Source organism: Rhamphochromis longiceps, linkage group LG7 (genome assembly GCF_057381845.1).
Source record: "Rhamphochromis longiceps isolate RC_006_pf linkage group LG7, R_longiceps_female_GT1.1, whole genome shotgun sequence".
In the NCBI taxonomy this organism is placed as follows: Eukaryota; Metazoa; Chordata; class Actinopteri; order Cichliformes; family Cichlidae; genus Rhamphochromis; species Rhamphochromis longiceps.
In genome coordinates, this window is record NC_140563.1 from 8083114 (window position 1) to 8101173 (window position 18060).

An 18060-nucleotide genomic window follows, 5' to 3' on the forward strand; every position below is an offset into this window, starting at 1 on the left:
ACTTGTAATAATGAAAGCCGGGGTGAGCTGTGGATTTTGAGCGATATGTTTGTTTTCCTTTACAATATTTTCATGAGTGCAAAAAAAATTGAGGTATAATGGAAAGCTTCTGAAAGCAAATGTGTGGCAATAGCTCCTATCTGTCCTTGAACTGATTCTACCCATTTTATCATGTCATTGGAGTATGCAGTACCAGTCTACACCAGATTTGTTTGTTCTGGCACTCCGCAGACCCCAGGGTACCTGCCCTATTGTCTGTGTACATTCTAAGACGAGCATGCACACTGGAAAATGTTCTTCTCTTTATAATTCTTAGTTTTCGCCAAAACAAGTTTAATCATTGATGGGTTGTTGCTCCATCCAAAGAGGCCCTTCTGAGTCAACAGACAGTCTCTTTGAAATAAACAGAACCTTTGCCATTGGCTGCTGACTGTTTGTGGACTATCTGCTCTGTGTTTAAGAGCATGTGAAGAATGAGCCAGCAGCTATGACTGTAAATGGCTGGAAACAACTCCACTAAACATAAGTTGCATATGTCTGTAATATTCAGAGCTCTCATAAGTATGGGCAATGTTACTTTAAAATGATTAAAGTTTATAATATGCCAACAGATATTAGGCTTTGTCATTCCTTATGGTGTTTTGTTCTTTATTCCAGATGGACTGTGTCATTATGGCTGGCATGCAATAATGTAACAGAGGCACACCTTGGTGTCATACGTGACATAACAGGCCGCATATTCACCAGCGCTTTGGATTCCTGTACAGCTGACCAGCAACAAAGTCCACAGTCCTTGAAATGTCTTATCACCATGTGAAAGGTAATAATCATTGGACTTTTTGAAGGCAAATCACACATAGCATTAATTAAGTCTTATAAAAGAGGGAATAGCTCGTACAAGAGAGGCTAACATGCTGGCAATGAACATCCTGTCCAGCAATTATGTTTGGGGGTGTAAATAAAGCAAGCGGAGAGATAAGACAAAGGATGTTTACAGTGAGATGGAACGCAGACCCATCTTAGGGATACTCAAAAATGTCTCATTTGAGCAAGCTGACATAAACGAGCACCATAAGGAACAGCATATTCTGTCAAAAAATGAGAATCAAAATACAGAGACAGCACACTTTGCTAATGATAATAATTAAAGAATAATTAGTCAAGGAGCTGGGTAGACACAAATTGAACTAAACCTAACGATATAGAGTTAACATGAAGTTAAAAGAGGCGAAAATATGTTTGGGTATTATCTACTATCAGCACTTCCAAGTAGTCTGTTGACTTTGGTGATTACATCACTTTCCCTCGAGTGCCACTACCAGTTGTGTTGTGATTAAAATGTAAAATATTTTTAGTTTCAAGTCCCTCTCTGGTTAATTTGTGATTCATTACATTTTTAAAGTGTTTTAGGTTTTAGTAAAAAGAAAAAACAAACAAACAAACAATGTTAAAATGCCTAGATTTATTAAAAACAAACATACTGACAGTATGCTTTGTTTTGTTTTAATTTAATCTGAAATTAAACTTCAGCAAATTCAAGTAGCTAAATTTGATTCCTTGTCTGTGTTTGCAGTGTTATTGTGTTTTAATGCAATTATCTGAGAAAGGGAAAGACTTTCCATGACATCAAGTGACTAAGGGTAGAAAAACAGCTGGCATTTCCAGGCAAGCAATTGAAACTGCCTTCATTCTTATAACTATCTTATCATAATGATGAATATTGTTGATTTACCTACTATATTTAGCACCTTGGAATGTCTGTTGTTGTGAGTTGACACTATATAAATTGGACTAAATTTAACTGAATTAAATTGACCTGATAGTAAATAAATTAGAGAGTTACCTAGGGAACCTGGAATGACTGCCAGCTTCCAGCGTGTACGAAAGGTTAGCTTGTAGTAATTAGCAGGTACCACTACAGCTAGGTAGCATTAACTGTTAACTTAGCTCTCCACCCTTTTGTGTAAACACATACTTCTGGTTTTGTCACAGCCAAGCTAAAGGTTTGAAAAGTTGTCTACAGGCCAATGGGTGATCTCATATTAGCTATGCCCATTTCTTTTTATATATACAATGCACTGTCAACATTTAGCTAGCTTGGCTAATCATCCTTATAGACTGTATTACCAGTATGTTGGCTAGGTTGTTCAACATTTTTATGTTTAGCATGAATGCATGCAAGTATCATGAAATGTTAAAGAAATTCATGCTATTTTTGCATATACAGTAATCTCAACACTGAATAGAAATGTAGTTTATTGCATGTCAGGTCTGTTTGTGTGTGAATGACGTGTATTCTCTCAAACAATAAGATAATCATTTACTATACAAAACAGGGTTTTTCGTTCTCTTTTAGGAGTAATAATGACGAACAGCAAGTGCAAATTTTCCATATAGTTTTAGGATTAAAGTGAATTCTTACTGCACATTGTTAGAAACAAACTTGGGTCTCCATTTATCAAACACTGAGAAACTGCAAAATGCCAAAACATCAGAAGAACAAAGTCACGAAACTGAACTCACCACCTATTTTGTCCCATTATGAGCTCAGAGCTTCATAAATAATGAAGCTGATATATTAGTGCATCACAAACAGATGGTGAACTAAGACTGTTTCAGACAAAGAGAGCGAGTAAAGCGGTGACACGGTGCAGTCATTCAGCAACAGCAAATACATACAAGCAACAAAAACAGTGAGACTCGGTACATTAACTATGATCTTCTGTCAAACCCATCGATACATTCTGGCAGTGCACCTCTTTTCGCATTGCATAGCTGACACAAAACCCTTCACATATCAAAGTAAACTACATAAGCTGAGTCATGGTTTGCACAGATGGATTTGCAAGGAAAGGATCGGGACAGGGTGCAGGAGGGATAGAAGCTGATATGTGTATTTAATGTTCCTTTAACACAGCACTAGTTGAGCCATTGGTTTTGATCTGTGGTTTCTATGGTTTACTAAGCTTATTACTTTATAATACATGTCATGACAGAGTCACTTTATCAGCAGATATTTATTGATGGTTCATTTTGTGTCAGCTGGTTTGAGATTTAAAAATCTAAAAAGTTTTAGTTTAGCAGTTTGCAAATTTCTTTTTAAATGAATCTTCATATATCACAGTTGAATGGATGTGCTGACTAAGGATGAAAAAAAAGAGGATGGTGTCTTGAGGTACATATGATGCTGCTGCTTCTGACACAGATCAGTTTTGTAAAATTTAAGTCCTTTGTCCCTCGTGCCGTCTCACTGGTACCGCTCCTGGTAGTCCCCGTTCTCATAATGCTCCTCCTCCTCTTGCATGGTAACTCCTCTCTTCTTTTTCCAGCCTTGTTTTCGACCGGACGAATTGTCTGTTGTTCCGTAAGTCTTTTTGGGAGCCACCATGTTCTCGCAAGTGAGCTCTGACTCCTCAGCCAGCTCGTCCTCATCAATAATGCCACATTTATCCTCACTTGTGCTCTCAGGGTTGGCCCATTCCTGCTGCTCTCCTGAAGCGAAGATAGCGTAAAAGATGACCCCTGAGTAATGCACCATGGCTGCAATAATAAAGACATTCTGCCACTCCAGACGAGTCTGTAGGGAGATGAAGAGAGTCAATGAATTTTCTGTCAGAGGAAGAATTACTGATATTTCACTGATGTACCACTGAGGTAATGCTGTAAATCAGCTCCCTTACTCATGGCACTGAAAGTCCTACAGTTGCAATGTGTATAATAAATTTAACATTGCCATAAATTTTTAACATCCTTTGATAGGTGCAAGATTACATACAGCAATTCAATGAGCCACAAAACACTCATTCCTCATATCATTTATATACGAAATGGGAAGAAACATGTCAGTGCGTCTTGTAATGTTCTGTGTATATATTTTAGAATAGGGGACAAAGAAAAACAAAAACTATATTGTTATAGGAGGGAAAAATACCTTGTGTTTAGTCATAGCGCCAACAATTAGCGGGCACACCATTCCAGACAGCGTTCCCACCCCATTGGAAATACCCATCAGGATGCTGGCGTAGCGAGGAGCAATATCCAGATGATTGACATTGAAACCTGACAAGACAGTGCACACAGTGTAAACATACTTATAACACAAATTTTCATTTTTACGGCATTTGAATACTTTGTGTGCCTAAACCTCCTTCAGACTCACATTATTGGTCAAAAAACACAAATCTTTAGAGCTTTATTTTGACCCCAGCCATAAATCTCTAAGGTTTATCGTGCATGCTTGTTTTGTTTTACTGCTATGAAATTGACCATATCTGTTAACAGATATGATCACAAGGTAAAAACAATACCAGCTTTCCTGCTGTGGCTGGTAAAGATGTAATAACTTTTTGAAAGGTCTTTCAGAATCTAGAAAAAGCAATATAAAACACAAGACAAATAAAGATCTGCAACATCCTGCACACCTTTGTGCACCTTTATCATTTATGCAGTCAAGCTCAAAGTCTTAAATTAAAAGCAAAACACTAAACGTCAAATACCTGAGATGGCAAATCCACTAAAGCCTACAGCCAACACAAGGAAGGAGATGGCGACACCTCGAGTGTGAGAAAACCCGACCACCAACAGTAGCGTAGCCTCCATACCGAACCCTGTGAGAAAAAGTTCTTTATTAATTAATCACATTATGTACTAGACAACACCAGGTCTTTGTAAGAAATGTATCCCCAGCTTCCCAACCTACTGACCTAATGGAAAAAATGGGAATGCTAGAGGGAATGCCAGTGACACCATTCAAGTAGATATACTGGAAAACATAGAAACATGTTCGGCATACGGTGGTCTAAAGGGTATGTTAGTTGCTTTCCTAAATCAAAATGAAAGGAACTAGTAATTAAATGATTTTTCATACTATTTTTTTTCCAGTAATTTACTCACATTGTTGCAGTGTTATAGGCTAACAATTTTAAAAGTTGGATCAGTCCTGGATCTAGCGTGCACAATGTTTTATTTGTAATATAATTATTTTATATTAATATTATTCACAGTGCTTAACAAGACCACCATACGTGTTTTATACGTGTTGGCTTTTTTGCCCCTGAAAAAAACCTAAACAATAATACATTTTTAAGCAATGTTTTGTTTTGTTTTTAAATGCCAGCAAATATGGTGCAAATTAAAAGTCATGTATGAAAATTTATTTTTAAACAAATATGTTTAAATATTTGTTTAAATTCACTTTTTTTCTTTTTCTTTTTCTTTAAAGTGAATTTTCTGGCATTTTCAAAAAAATATTTCAGGCTTTACAAGGTTCAAAAATGTAGGAATGACCAAACAGTAAATCATTACAGAAAATGACTTTCTTCTATGTTATTTTTGTGTTTAGTACAAAATGCCAAAATCTGATCGTTGGGATTAACAGAAAAACGATGTGTTTACACTGATGTACCTCCACAGTTCATGAGTTTCCTCACGTTAGTGGTAGACATGATTTTGTTGCTGCGTAAGAAGTCAGCCAGCTGTCCTCCAATAGGAACAACAATTGTCATCACCATGTGGGGGACAGCAGACAGGATCCCCACCTGTACGTAATTAAGGTTAGAATATTTTGAACCTAAGAAATATTGAATGGATCTTTGTGGACATTTTCTGTAACTGTGGTTGTTATTGTAAGGCCAACCTTGCTGATGGGGAATCCAAATACTTCCTCAAAATACGCTGGCTGGCTGATGAGAAGCAGGTAGAAGGTCCAGCTCCGGCAGAAGTTGGCCACAATGATCGCATAGACAGGCATGGAGGTGAAAAAGCGACGCCACGGAGTTTTGAATTTCTATAACCGGAGATAAGGAGTCAGTGTGTACTGCATATAGACGGTCAGCTCACTAAATTTTTGGACACTGATACAGCTTTTGTAGTTTCTCCTCTGTGCACCACCACGTTGGATTTTAAATCAAACAAGATGTGATCAAAATTCAGAGTTTCAGCTTTAATTAATAGGGTTCAGCCATTCTGTTGTGTGTGGATGTGTGTGTCAGTATAGATGCAGTAGACACACCTCGGTTACACTCAGTTTGTGCATTGTTTCACCGATGGTGGACTCTATGTACGTCCTCTCTTCGTCTGTGATTGTAGGATGGTCAGCAGGACTTCCATAAGCTAGCAGGAGCCACACCGTGTACCATAATATCCCAAAAACACCTTTTCACAAAACAACAGTGGCAACAGGTGAATTCACGCATTCGTACACATGTACCCTTAGAGAAGCTTATCTTGGCAGTCAAAGACTTTGTAAAGTATGAAAGAGTAGCTTGAGGGCAGGACAGATTAATTACTCCAAGTCCAGACCTCATTTGGACCACAAGAATTTCTCATTATTAAAAAATGAAACAAGTGTGAGACATACAGCCCAGACAGGAAAATGTTAATTTACATCAATAAATCATGAGATGGTATCACATCAGAACCAGAGTAGCTCTTTTATTAAAACACGTTTGCCAAAGTGTGAATTTAATGTGAGTGCTAATCATTCCAATCAAACTCAAAAGCAGAGCAGATAAGGCTTATTGTGCAATGCATAAAAACGCCAGAGAACAGCGTGACAGTCGAGGATGTTTAAAGCCACTTTTCGTGACATTAAGTTGTGCTTTCAACATTTCATTTACAGTCTATCCAGCCATTCATTTAATTCATATAGACCTAATAATGTCTAACTAACAGCATATTACTATTGTCACACCTTTCATCTGCTCTAATAATCTACCTATGAATATTGGTAACCATTTAATAATGAAGACTTTCTCATTTTCATTTGAGTTTGCAGTGAATCATGTTCATACATTAACATTAATTAATAGATTTTTAGATTTTAGATTCTGTTCGATATAAAGTAACAATCTGGCAGCTCCAAAGTCTGATTTTTACAACTTTTAGAAAGGGTGAGCAGTTCTTTCAGATCACTGCTGATTGCTTTCCTCCTTGGCGTTGTGTGAAAACACACACCTGAATGCTCCAGACCAGCACAGTGCCAAAGCATCAGTTAATCGAGCGCTGGCAGCTACTTACCCACTGATTAGTTTTTTGTTTTTCACACACCGTTTCTGTAGTGCTACATGATGGGGTTTTTATGTGTAAAAACCTTAAACCTTAGAACTGACAGAGGAGGTACTTTCTTTTTCTTCAAGCATTTCTGAAGCATTTCTTATTTTTTACTTACTCTTACATTGATCAAACATCAGCCTTACCATAAACATAGAAGACCGAAGACCAGCCAACGTACTGAACGAGCACTCCGGCTAAAGGCATGGCAATCACTGCTCCTGCATAGGATCCTGGGAACAATGGATGTCAGATGTCATTGCCAGTGTATTATCATTCCAGCTGTGATATTCAAATATGATGTTTGATGTTGCTTCTTGCACATTTTTTCCCTTACGCAATCTTAAACAAGGCCTAACCTAAATCGTTATGTTGCTGCAATGACTCTAACACAACAAAACTACCCTGCACAGTGAAGATGTGTCAACAAAAACATCAAAGAAACACATTAGTTTCATTGAATAAATGCTGTCAAAATCAGTCATTAACACTGCCATTACAGAGTGGGTGTTTTAGTGCATTTTCTATTATCTGACAGATTCATGAACGCTGTTGTTTTGAATAGAGCCAGGAGCGTGAGAGTGCTTTTGGACAGTGAGCAAGGTGACACTTCATTTAGGTGAATAGAGGGAGAAGCTCCTTCAGATTACGCAGATGAGCTGTGCTCATTTGCAGACAATGTCAAGAGTGTTTTGATGCATGGGTTGTCATGGTACCAATTTAAAGTGCAACATGGTGATTTAATTTCAGCAGACACAACAAGGGGACCGGATCTGCGAAACAAAAAAATGAGCTCTCTCACGTCCATTTGCTGGCCGATTGTGTGACACGTGTAGCACAAATAGAATCCGCAGACAATTTTCACAAGAAGAATCACAGGCATCACCCACCACAGAATGAAGTTGTTGCCAGTCGACTTCGTTCAAGAGGAGGCGCCCATTTGGACCACATCCCATGACATGCTGGGTAGGTAACACCCTAGCAGGGACATGGTGTGGGAGTTGGGAAAGATCAAAGACTGATAAGGTGGAAATGCTTCAGAGCAATAGTTTGACATTTTGGGTAACATTCTCTGTTTTCTTGCAGTGAGTTTGATCATTTCATTGATAATCTTCTTTAAATATGTACGGTAAATAAAAAGCCAGAAACTGGTTAAATGCTTAGTGTAATTCCTCTAAAGATGACAGATGATAGATTTTAACTTGGGTTAGTGCAAAAACCAAGAGTATTAGGGTCGTTGAAGTAATACTTTGGGGTTATTTTTTCTCAGAATTTTTACTTTTGTCCAATAACTGTGATAAAAGTCAGATTTCTGACGTTTTTTGCAAAAAAAAGGTCATAAGTTATTTTCTTTTTTTACCCCATTGGCTCAAATCTTCTTCTGTATACAACAGAAAGCTCCACAGTTGAAAATAAACCCAAGGTAGAAAACTCTACCCACACACTCACATATGAAAAGCTCACAGTTGTCATTTAGTCGTTTAACTGGACCTCTCAATTCTATTTTTGTGTTGGTGCCAGTTGGAGCATTTCTAACTGAGTCATTTGGAGTGCATTTTGCTAACATAGCCAAAAAGTCCAGATGTTAAATTACAGCATTTAATGTAATTTTACTGAGCACCGTATATCTATGTGATATACCCATTAGAGCCTATGGCTAGACCAATGCTCCCCTATTTTGCTAGTGGTTGCTTATGGTTGCACCCCCCCAATTTAAACATGCCTACTTCTAGTGCCAGCAACGCGAGATAGTTCAGCCTCAATGCTGACGAATAAAAATGCAAAGAGTCTGCACCTCACATAAGCATCTGGTACATTTTGTTTTCCCCATACCAAAACAGGCAAGCTGCGACAAAACAAATATTCAGATTTTTACAAATGTCAAACTACTCATTGTTTTCCCTCACATTTGGTCCCCCCCTCTTCTTACCTCCACTAAGCCCTGAAGGATGCGAACAAACATGACGCAGCCGTAGTGCGTTCTGGCTGCAGATGGGATGAACATATTGAGCAGTGATGTCAGGAAAATGGCAGCTCCGAACACCCTGCAGAAAAACTGGAATGTCATCATTTTGTACCATTGGTGAAAAGGAGTAAGTCTGGATAACTTAATCTTCATAATAATCAAACACACTTTCCAGGAATTGTACTTTTTCGATACAACCAGCAAAGCTTTGGATAAGTTTAAAATAAAGATGTGAAGCAGAGAATGAGCCAGGTTGCTTGGAAAATCAGTTTAAAATGAGAAATACATTTCACAGACAAGTTTCCAAACTTTAACCCTGTATTTTCATACAGTCTGTTTTTAATATATAAGAGAAAACCGTGGATCCAATTAAGGTCCACAAGGTCTGTGAAGCATAAAAACAAAACAAAGACTTGCAACCCAGTGTTTGCAAAGCTGCTGCAGATGCCTGATATTGGCAGGCAGTATGTCTCCACACTAACTGGCGGTCAAAGCATCTCAGTCGGCTTTATAATGAGACATATCTCGCACCTCTGTCTTTCACTGCCTCAGATAAAGACATCCCATTCAATCCACAAGTTTCTGCTTTATCGCCACAGTGCCGCTTATAGCTCCCCCTCTCTTTTCTCCTTCGCCCCCCCTTCTCTGTTTCCAAAACAGTGTGTAAGTGACACTTGTAATATTCCAGCGGCTGGTGTTTCAGAAAGAAATCAGAGGCAGGATCTTTCATTATTAACTCTGTCAGTGGCGTGTCCTCTTTTCCTGTGAAGCTTTTATTACAGGACTGCTATCTGCTCCATCAACACCGCTCACCACACCGTACAGCGTTAACCCTTTATCCACACGGACTGAGGAGGATCCTGAATAAAAATACTGGATTTTTGGGATTTTTTCTTTGTGATCCTGTCTTAAAGGGGACCTGTTATGCTCACTTGGAATTCTATATTTTTATTCTTGGACTCTTCTAGCATAATTTTGTATGATTTGTGATTGTTTACAATAATACGTATTTACTTTATCGGCCTGGGGCAGTTCCTAAGTGCATCCAGTCTATTAAATAAGCTGTTTTATTTTGCTTACTCGTCACTTAAAGCCACATTTCTTCTGATTGGCTGTCCTTCATAAACAGCAGTGCACCTGAGAGGACTGTATTAGGCACATCCTCTGTCCCTGACATCATAGAGTGCCAAACAATAGAAAAACAACCTAAAAAGGAGCATTTAGAGCAGTCTAAGTAGTTTTTCATTCAAAAGGATTTCTTCTATACACAATAAAGGTATAATAAATACCTTTAACAATTAGGGCTGCAGCAAGTTCATCTTCATTATAAACAGCATAGTTTTTCCCCATAATGCACTGTGGTCAACAACCCAAAGTTATTTTTGGTACTCTTTAATTCACAAGTGCTCCAAAGTAGTATAATGAAACTGCTTGTTCTCTAAAATGACCAAAAGTGTAAAATCGAGTAATGATGTGAAGCAGGGACTGCAATGTTGCTGTGAAACTAGAGACTAGTCATGAAGTGTATTCGACCTGTTGGCGGACAGCTTGTTGGAGATGAAACCACCGGGGATTTGAGTGACGATGTAGCCCCAGAAGAAGGAGCCGTGGATCAGCCCCACCGTCTCTGGGTCCCAGTTAAACTGAGCCTTCTGCAAAGAGGGGAAAATGCAACAGGGAGGTTTTATAAATTAATCTTTTTATGAAAGACACATCACTATCATTTTCTTAAAATTCAGTGGTGAACTCATAAACAATAATGCACCCGTACTCCATTCAAGAGATAAAGGGTTTTTCTGCGGTCTTGATCAATTTTCAGATATGTTTCAGTTTGGTGCTTTGAATTTTTTTCAATTATTATTGCTTCAGTTCTGAAGCAAGATCTAACAGTGTCTCAAGACACTGGCAATATCACAGACAAGCCCATAAAGGCGTGAATCAAACTGGTAAACAGCAGTTTTGTCAATGTTGTCAGGGGTGGAATGGAGAGATACGGAGATCTTCTACCTGAAGCACCGGGGTCCCATTTATATAGACGGTGTTGTTGTTAACCATCTCCACGATGGCCACACCAAGATTGCATCGAATGCCGAAGGAGATGCAGAAGCCCAGGCCGCTGAGGATGGCGATGATATAACGCTTAGGCAGGCCGCCACAGCTGCAGTCCAGCAGCGGCGCAGGGCGTGGCGTTGATGCCACCGGTCTCCCATCCTCTGTCAGCTCAATATTCCCCTCTTCTTCCACATTAATGCCATCTATTTTCCTGCAGAGCAAAAATCAGTCAGAAGTTGTGTGTTCAAAATATCATCTTCAAAAATATATTTCTTTATCTCCACAGTCTTCTTATAATTTTAGTGTCTCGTGGACTCGACACGATGGGAATCTTTTAAAGTTTAATTTGTTTGAGACGAGATTACACAGAATGCGGCTTTGTGTGTGGACTTTCTTGGTAACTCGTGTGATGACAAAAGTAGATCAGTAACAAAGCCACATCCTGCAGAGGAAAAAGGAGAAGAAAGCCAGCAAACTGCTTTTTTCAAATGCATCCCCTCTGCTTGTTCCGCCACCCAGGATCCACCGTTTCAGTGCCCCCTCCTCTCATCTGCCTGCAGAAGATTTATTATTTAGTGCAGTTCTCCTCCAGCGAGAAACAACCAAGACTGTACGAATGTATGAGGCTGGAGATCTACATGTACTCACAAACTATAGGCCTATTTCACCACTCGCGCAATGCTCTAAGATACATTAAAAAAAATCTTAAAGGATTATATAAATTTATCACAAATAACAATGACAATATTAATTTAGACCTAACAGAACTACAACATGCACTAATAGAGACTGCTGAGTAACTGAATATAAGGAATATGCCATTTGGGTATTTAGAGATTTAGAGAAGTCCGTTGAGATCATTGATAATAAATGACTATTATTTATTAATAAATTTAAATAGATACAATCTATCTATCCTCACTGCTGTCTGTGTTTGTGATTGAGGAGCTACAGTGATGACAGCTGGTGTGTACAGTCACTGAGGAATATCTCAAGGAATAACATTTTTTAAAGTGTTCTAAGTTTTGCCATATTGAAATATAATGAATTAGATGTGTTGTTTGCGACACTGCAAAATTGCATTTGAAGTCCTGAAATGAAAATGTTGCAAAAGCAAAAGGAAGTCATTGTCAGGAAAACATGAAAGTACTCAAAAAATGTCCCCCTGACTCATTCTACTTATAAATATTATATGAGCACGTTATTGTAACCATGCATTTATTTCACAACTGAATTTTGGTGTTGCAGGTGGTTTTGGGTAGAGCTCAATTATATGACCAACTAAAACTAATTCTTATTATCTGTTTTATAATATGGATTAATATGTTCTATATTATTCACCAAACATTACTGCCATATATGGACTTCCACTTTTTAAAATTGTGTGGAGCCTGTCATGTATATCTTTTGTGGTTTTTTGCTTGTTTTGTTTTTTTTTAAATTAAGACATTACTGAAACTAATTCAGATGTTTATCTCATTGTCACAGACTTAGATAATTCTGTGTATTGTCTAGAAATTTAGAATCTTTTTTTTAAAAAGTGAAGAATGTCCCTTTTCCACAAGTTCATAATATCTGTCACTTTGACACAAGAAAAAAAAGACTTTAAAGGAAATGTATTTAAATTTTCCTAAAATGCCTTTAATCTTCCTTATTCATGAAGATTCCTTCATCATACACAGACACACAGAGTCCTCTGTGAAATATGTATCAGATATGAAATATGCATTAATATCTTAAAATAAAATCTGTGATTACATCATCAACATTGCTTGGGAAGCAAAAGAATAAAATATTTATTTATCGTCAGAATCTGGGGAGAACACGCCGGGCTTAATGTGCTCGCTCACAGTGTTGCATCCCTTTTACTGCAGATGCTTTATTCTTCTTATTTGAGCATTTTCACAAAGTCTCCACAGTTTCTTTATGCATGCAGTGCAGATTGCAGCTTATAAAGCATGCACAGACACTTCATGCCTTCTTCCCACCACTCGCCATTCAAACTCCACTCACCTTTGCAGTTTTCCCAGAGAGTCTCCCACTGTGTTTTTCACCTCTTCCTTCCCTGGTTTAAACACCTGCTCCTTCAACCCTGCTAAACCAAAAGGCATTGTTGTTCTCCGGGGGGTTTTCTCCTCACCTTTTATCCCAAAATAGAGTCTTGATACCTCAAGAGGTACCCTTTGTTCTGAGCAGGGACACAAAAATCCACTAAAAGCTGTTCCTCATTCCTTGAGTTTGTGGCACTGAGGATTGGCTCCACCTTTTAGTGGTACCAGGAGTCCCTCAGAGGTAAGAAGGAGTTTTGGTATGGGATACTAAAGTATTCATCAGTTACCAAAGCACCGTTTGGTCAGAGCATCTGGAACTTGTTTCATCTCTGAGAGATCCATCCAGGACTGACCAGAGAGGCAGGAAGCAAATGAAAGGGTAGAATCCAGTTTTTAGTTTCTAGGCATTGTGGTCTCTTTTTTGTCTGCAGCTGAACTGAATGAGCTGCTTAGATCTCCTCTCCATCTCATAACCTATCCATTCCTGATGAGGAGGGGCAGGTGCAGCTGGTTTTCAAAACCCAGCCCCTCGCTTTTACACATCATCATCTTCAACATCACCTCCCTGTGCCACCCCTTGAAGCTACTTGGGTTCATCTGATAGTAGGCCAGTGGACAAACTATTAAATATGAATGAGCTTGACATGTTGCACTGAGGAGAGACAGGAGTAACTGGACGTGTGTGGTGTAAAGTGGGAGCAGCTGAAACCTAAGACAGAGCCATCGAGGATCAGGTTTTATATCCTGTTCTCTGCCGGTTTTGTGCCTAAATTTAGTAGGAAAGGAAAGGAAATAAGAACTGCTGCAACAAGGCTGGTGCCAGCAACAGTACCATATTTCTAACCCATTGGACACTAATGGGCATTTCTGTGAAATACTTACTGTGTGAGAGTGAATTTTCTTCTTTGCCCGTCATTAAATATGCAGCATTTTAAAAACAAATACATTGAGATTTTAAAATTTAAACAGCAGACTGGTGGGTGTTGGCCTGAACCCAGAGAGTCTGTCATAACTCTTGAAAAGTGACTGAACAGGGTAATTCTGGCACTCGTGCCATTTATTTACTGCATACACAGAGTAAGAGCTCAGCCCCCAGTGAAATTCTTTCAACAAATAATGTTCCTTTTACTAGAAATGTCGCAGCTCCTAGTTTCAGATTTCTTATGTTTTTATTAACATTTTATGATGCAATTTTAGGTTGATTGATGATATAATAATCTTTATTAGTCTCACTACATTTTTTTTGTTACAACTCAATCTAAAGAAATAATAATAATAAAGAAATAAGATATGCATAATAGATGGGGTGACTACAACAGAATATTCCAAACATAATATCTGTAAAAATATCTAAACTCTCAGATTAAACTGGATACTGTAGATTCATCTTGGATGTAAGAAAGAAATTTCTGAATATGAAGGCTTCTCTTCATTTCTAAACAAGTAATTCCTGCCACCTAGTGGCCAGAATGGGGAACTGACGTGAGACAAAAGTAACGTATATGTTTACACCGATGAGTTGAATGTGAGATCAATGTTATACGTAATTTTCTTCAGGGATTGCTGAATTTACATCCCAATATGCTTATGTTCACATAAAAGGGAAAAAATCTTTTTAGTCCTGCCCCTGCAACACTGAAAAACATCGCAGATTCCCGGAAGCTTGCAACTGATTTTAGTCCAAAGTTGTAAATCTGACAAGTCCATTACTTGTCAGAAACAAACTACTAGTCAGTGGCTGATGATTAAATTCCATTTGTCACATCTGACCTCTTGCAGGCATGCAGCTGGACCTCCTGCAGTTCACTTACTGTCCTGAAATTAGGAAGGATGATGCATTCATTTACCTCCTGTACGGATTCCAGAATCCTGGAAGCACTGTAAAGGTGGTATTTTTTGACTTTTTCAATTTCTTCAGCAAAATTCAGCTGGCACTGCTGAGGGACAAGCTGGAAGGAGCAGGAGTTGATGTTGATGTTACTGCATGAGCAATTGACTACATCATCAAGAGACCACAGTATGTGAGGCTTCCGAATTGTGTGTCTGAAGTGGTGGTATGTAGCACGGGGGGTCCTCAGGTGATGGTGCTCTCTTCCTTCCTCTTTACACTCTTTACACTGGACCATGTATGTATAAGTCCACCTAAAGTTCGATGATACAGCCATTGTTGGATTTGTATCTCAGGGTAACAATGTGGAGAACAGGAGGGTCATCACTGAATGACCAAGTACAGTGTTTTGGCAGTAAACTATTTTTTTTGTTTTTTTGTTTTTTAATTTCCAATATATCTCTAATTGACTTTTCTCCCTGTCCCTTGTGCTGCTCCAACAAGTGAATTCCCACTGAGGGAGTAATAAAGTTTATGTCTACAGCCAGCACAGTGCCAATAAGTAACAAGAAGAACAAGAAGATTGACAATGGAGTGTCATAATTGTATTACTTCACCACTATCTAATCCAAGTCTTTAATCTCAAATTTTATTTCAGTTGTGGATTGTTTTTTGCCATGAACCAACATAAAGCCAATGGACAGGATGTGGTTCAGGATGGTTTACAGTTAAGTGAGAGAAACACCTGAGCCTAGAAGTGACATCTCATTTACTGATGACTCCTCCACACCTGGATCACCTGTCAATATGCTTGGAAATCTTTTGCCATGTCATCATCATTTCAAAGAATAATAAGCAAGCTTCTACCTCAATCTTGTTTTTATGGATTTTAAATGTTTTGACAAATGTGAAGCTAGAGACACCAGCAACCATATTGAAATGTCTTCAGAGGCCAGTGCAGGTGACACAGAGGGAAATGTAAAACTGCTGGCTAAGGATAAACATAATTTCTGTAAAATAATAATTCACATTGGCAGCAATGATACCCAGAGGTCACTAAAATTAATTGAATCGGTGTGTAACTTTGCCAAAAACAATGTCATACTCTGTAGTTTTCTCTGGTCCCCTCCCCAAAACTGACCAGGGGTGACATGTTTAGGCCCATATTCTCCTTAAATTGCTGTCTGAGTGGTGTCCAATAAAATGATGTGGGCTTTATAGATAATTGGGAAACTTTCTGGAGGAAACCTGGTCTTGTTAAGAGACACAGCATCCATCCCACTTTAGATGACGCAGCAGTCATTTCTTAAAATCATGACCAGAGATAAAGGCCCAGGAACTGGACTAATGTCCTCCAGCATGTCCACGTTGCCGCAACAGCAGCGGGCGAGCACCCCCAGATATCCAGACTACCCGGAAGCAGAGTTGTAGACTTACACGCCAGACATGTTTATGTAAATGGAGAGTCCTCCTCAAACATTAAGTCTCATTATGCAGTTCCATAGGGTTCTGTGCTAGGACCAATTCTGCTTGCTTCCCTTAGACAGTATCATTAGAAGGTATAGCATACATTTTCACTGCTAAGTAGATGACACCCAACTGTATCTATGCAGTGGCTGCGCAGGACATGCAGGAGCGACAACCTCCAGCTCGTGCTAAGCAGGTCCTGATGGTGCGCAGACCTGTGGCTGAGATGTGACTAGCTGGGGCTGCAGAGGTCTCACAGCAGGCTCAGAGAATGGATGTCCTTCAGGGGAAACGGGACCCACTGGCTTGGTCTCAGAAGCTGGTGTGGAGGTCGCAGGTGGCTGAATTGGCTCTCCCAAGCCCCTAGCCCCCCTGTATTTATTTGGTATCGGATTGATACCAAAATGAGCAGTGACTGTTTACCTCCTGTTCTTCTCCAAAATCGACCACAATGCAGCCCCAGGCATCGTGTGAACAGTTCTTTGATTGCTTTGCTAATCCAACCAGAGGTAGACCTTTGTCCAAACACCTGCTGTCTCACTGGATTATAGAAGCTTACTCACTGGCATATAGCACCAAGGGTCTTCAGCCAAGACACATAGGGTGTAATATACCATGCTATACGTGTTGTACCTTGTTTCTTTTCTTCAGGGAACCTAAGTTACAGACATATAACTGACATAATAGCTGGCTGTTTCTGATAACGATTGAAGCAAAATTCTCTGGTATTTCATAATCTGCTCCAATCTATATTAATGTAAATTGTGGAGGAAAATGGTTTTTTTGTATATTTAATTGGGGGTGCAGAAACTGTCTCTGCTTGCCTTTCTGTAAAACCACTGGTTTATGCATCATCGCTCCCACTGCAATTTATGGACACATAAAAAAAAAAAATCTATGTAATCATTTGTACACAGTATAGTATTTTGGACGATTTATACACTATTTTTCCCCTTTTTTCCCAATGTTTATCTCTAATTCACTTTCTTTTCCTGTCCCATGTGCTGATGTAACAAGTGAATTTCCCTGATGTGGGAGTAATAATCAAATCAAATCAAATCACTTTTATTGTCACATCACATGTGCAGGTACATTGGTACAGCACATGTGAGTGAAATTCTTGTGTGCGAGCTTCACAAGCAACAGAGTTGTGCAAATACAAAAACAAGCAAAATACAAGAATGGCTACATCTAAAACTAATAAATATATGTACAATATATAATAGTATATGCATTTCTATTATACATATTATACATAGACCTAATAAAGTCTTAGGTCTATGTTTACAGCCAGAATGGGTCCAATAAATAACAAGAGTATTGATCAATTGATCCAAGTATGTTATATTTTATTTTATTTGTTAATTGTTTTCTGAACTAATGTAAAGACAAAGGAAAGGATGTGGTGGATGTAGCGCAGGAGGTAGAGCAGGTCACTCACTAATCAGAAGGTTGGTCCCTGGCTATCCCAGTCTGCATGCCAGGTATCCTTGTGCAAGATACTAACCCCACATTTATCTCTGATGCACCCATATGAGTGTGAATGCCTAGATAGAAAGATAGAAAGCACTTAAAGCATAGAAGAAAGTGCGTGTGTGAATGGGTAAATGTGGCATGTTGTTTAAAGCACTTTGAATGCAATAATA

The 18060-nt window shown here is 38.8% G+C and overlaps 1 protein-coding gene across 1 annotated transcript; it reads right to left on the reverse strand.

The window, feature by feature from the left end:
• Positions 1-2413: 2413 nt before the first annotated feature.
• slc17a8 (solute carrier family 17 member 8) lies at positions 2414-13603 on the reverse strand. Its single transcript, XM_085411045.1, has 12 exons — positions 13082-13603; positions 11024-11279; positions 10550-10668; positions 8981-9095; positions 7941-8028; positions 7197-7283; positions 6011-6153; positions 5636-5785; positions 5405-5537; positions 4497-4607; positions 3932-4059; positions 2414-3577 (listed from the first exon to the last, which is right to left on the reverse strand). The coding sequence occupies exons 1-12, from the start codon at positions 13177-13179 to the stop codon at positions 3248-3250; spliced, it is 1758 nt and encodes a 585-aa protein (XP_085267171.1). The 5' UTR covers positions 13180-13603; the 3' UTR covers positions 2414-3247.
• Positions 13604-18060: the final 4457 nt, after the last annotated feature.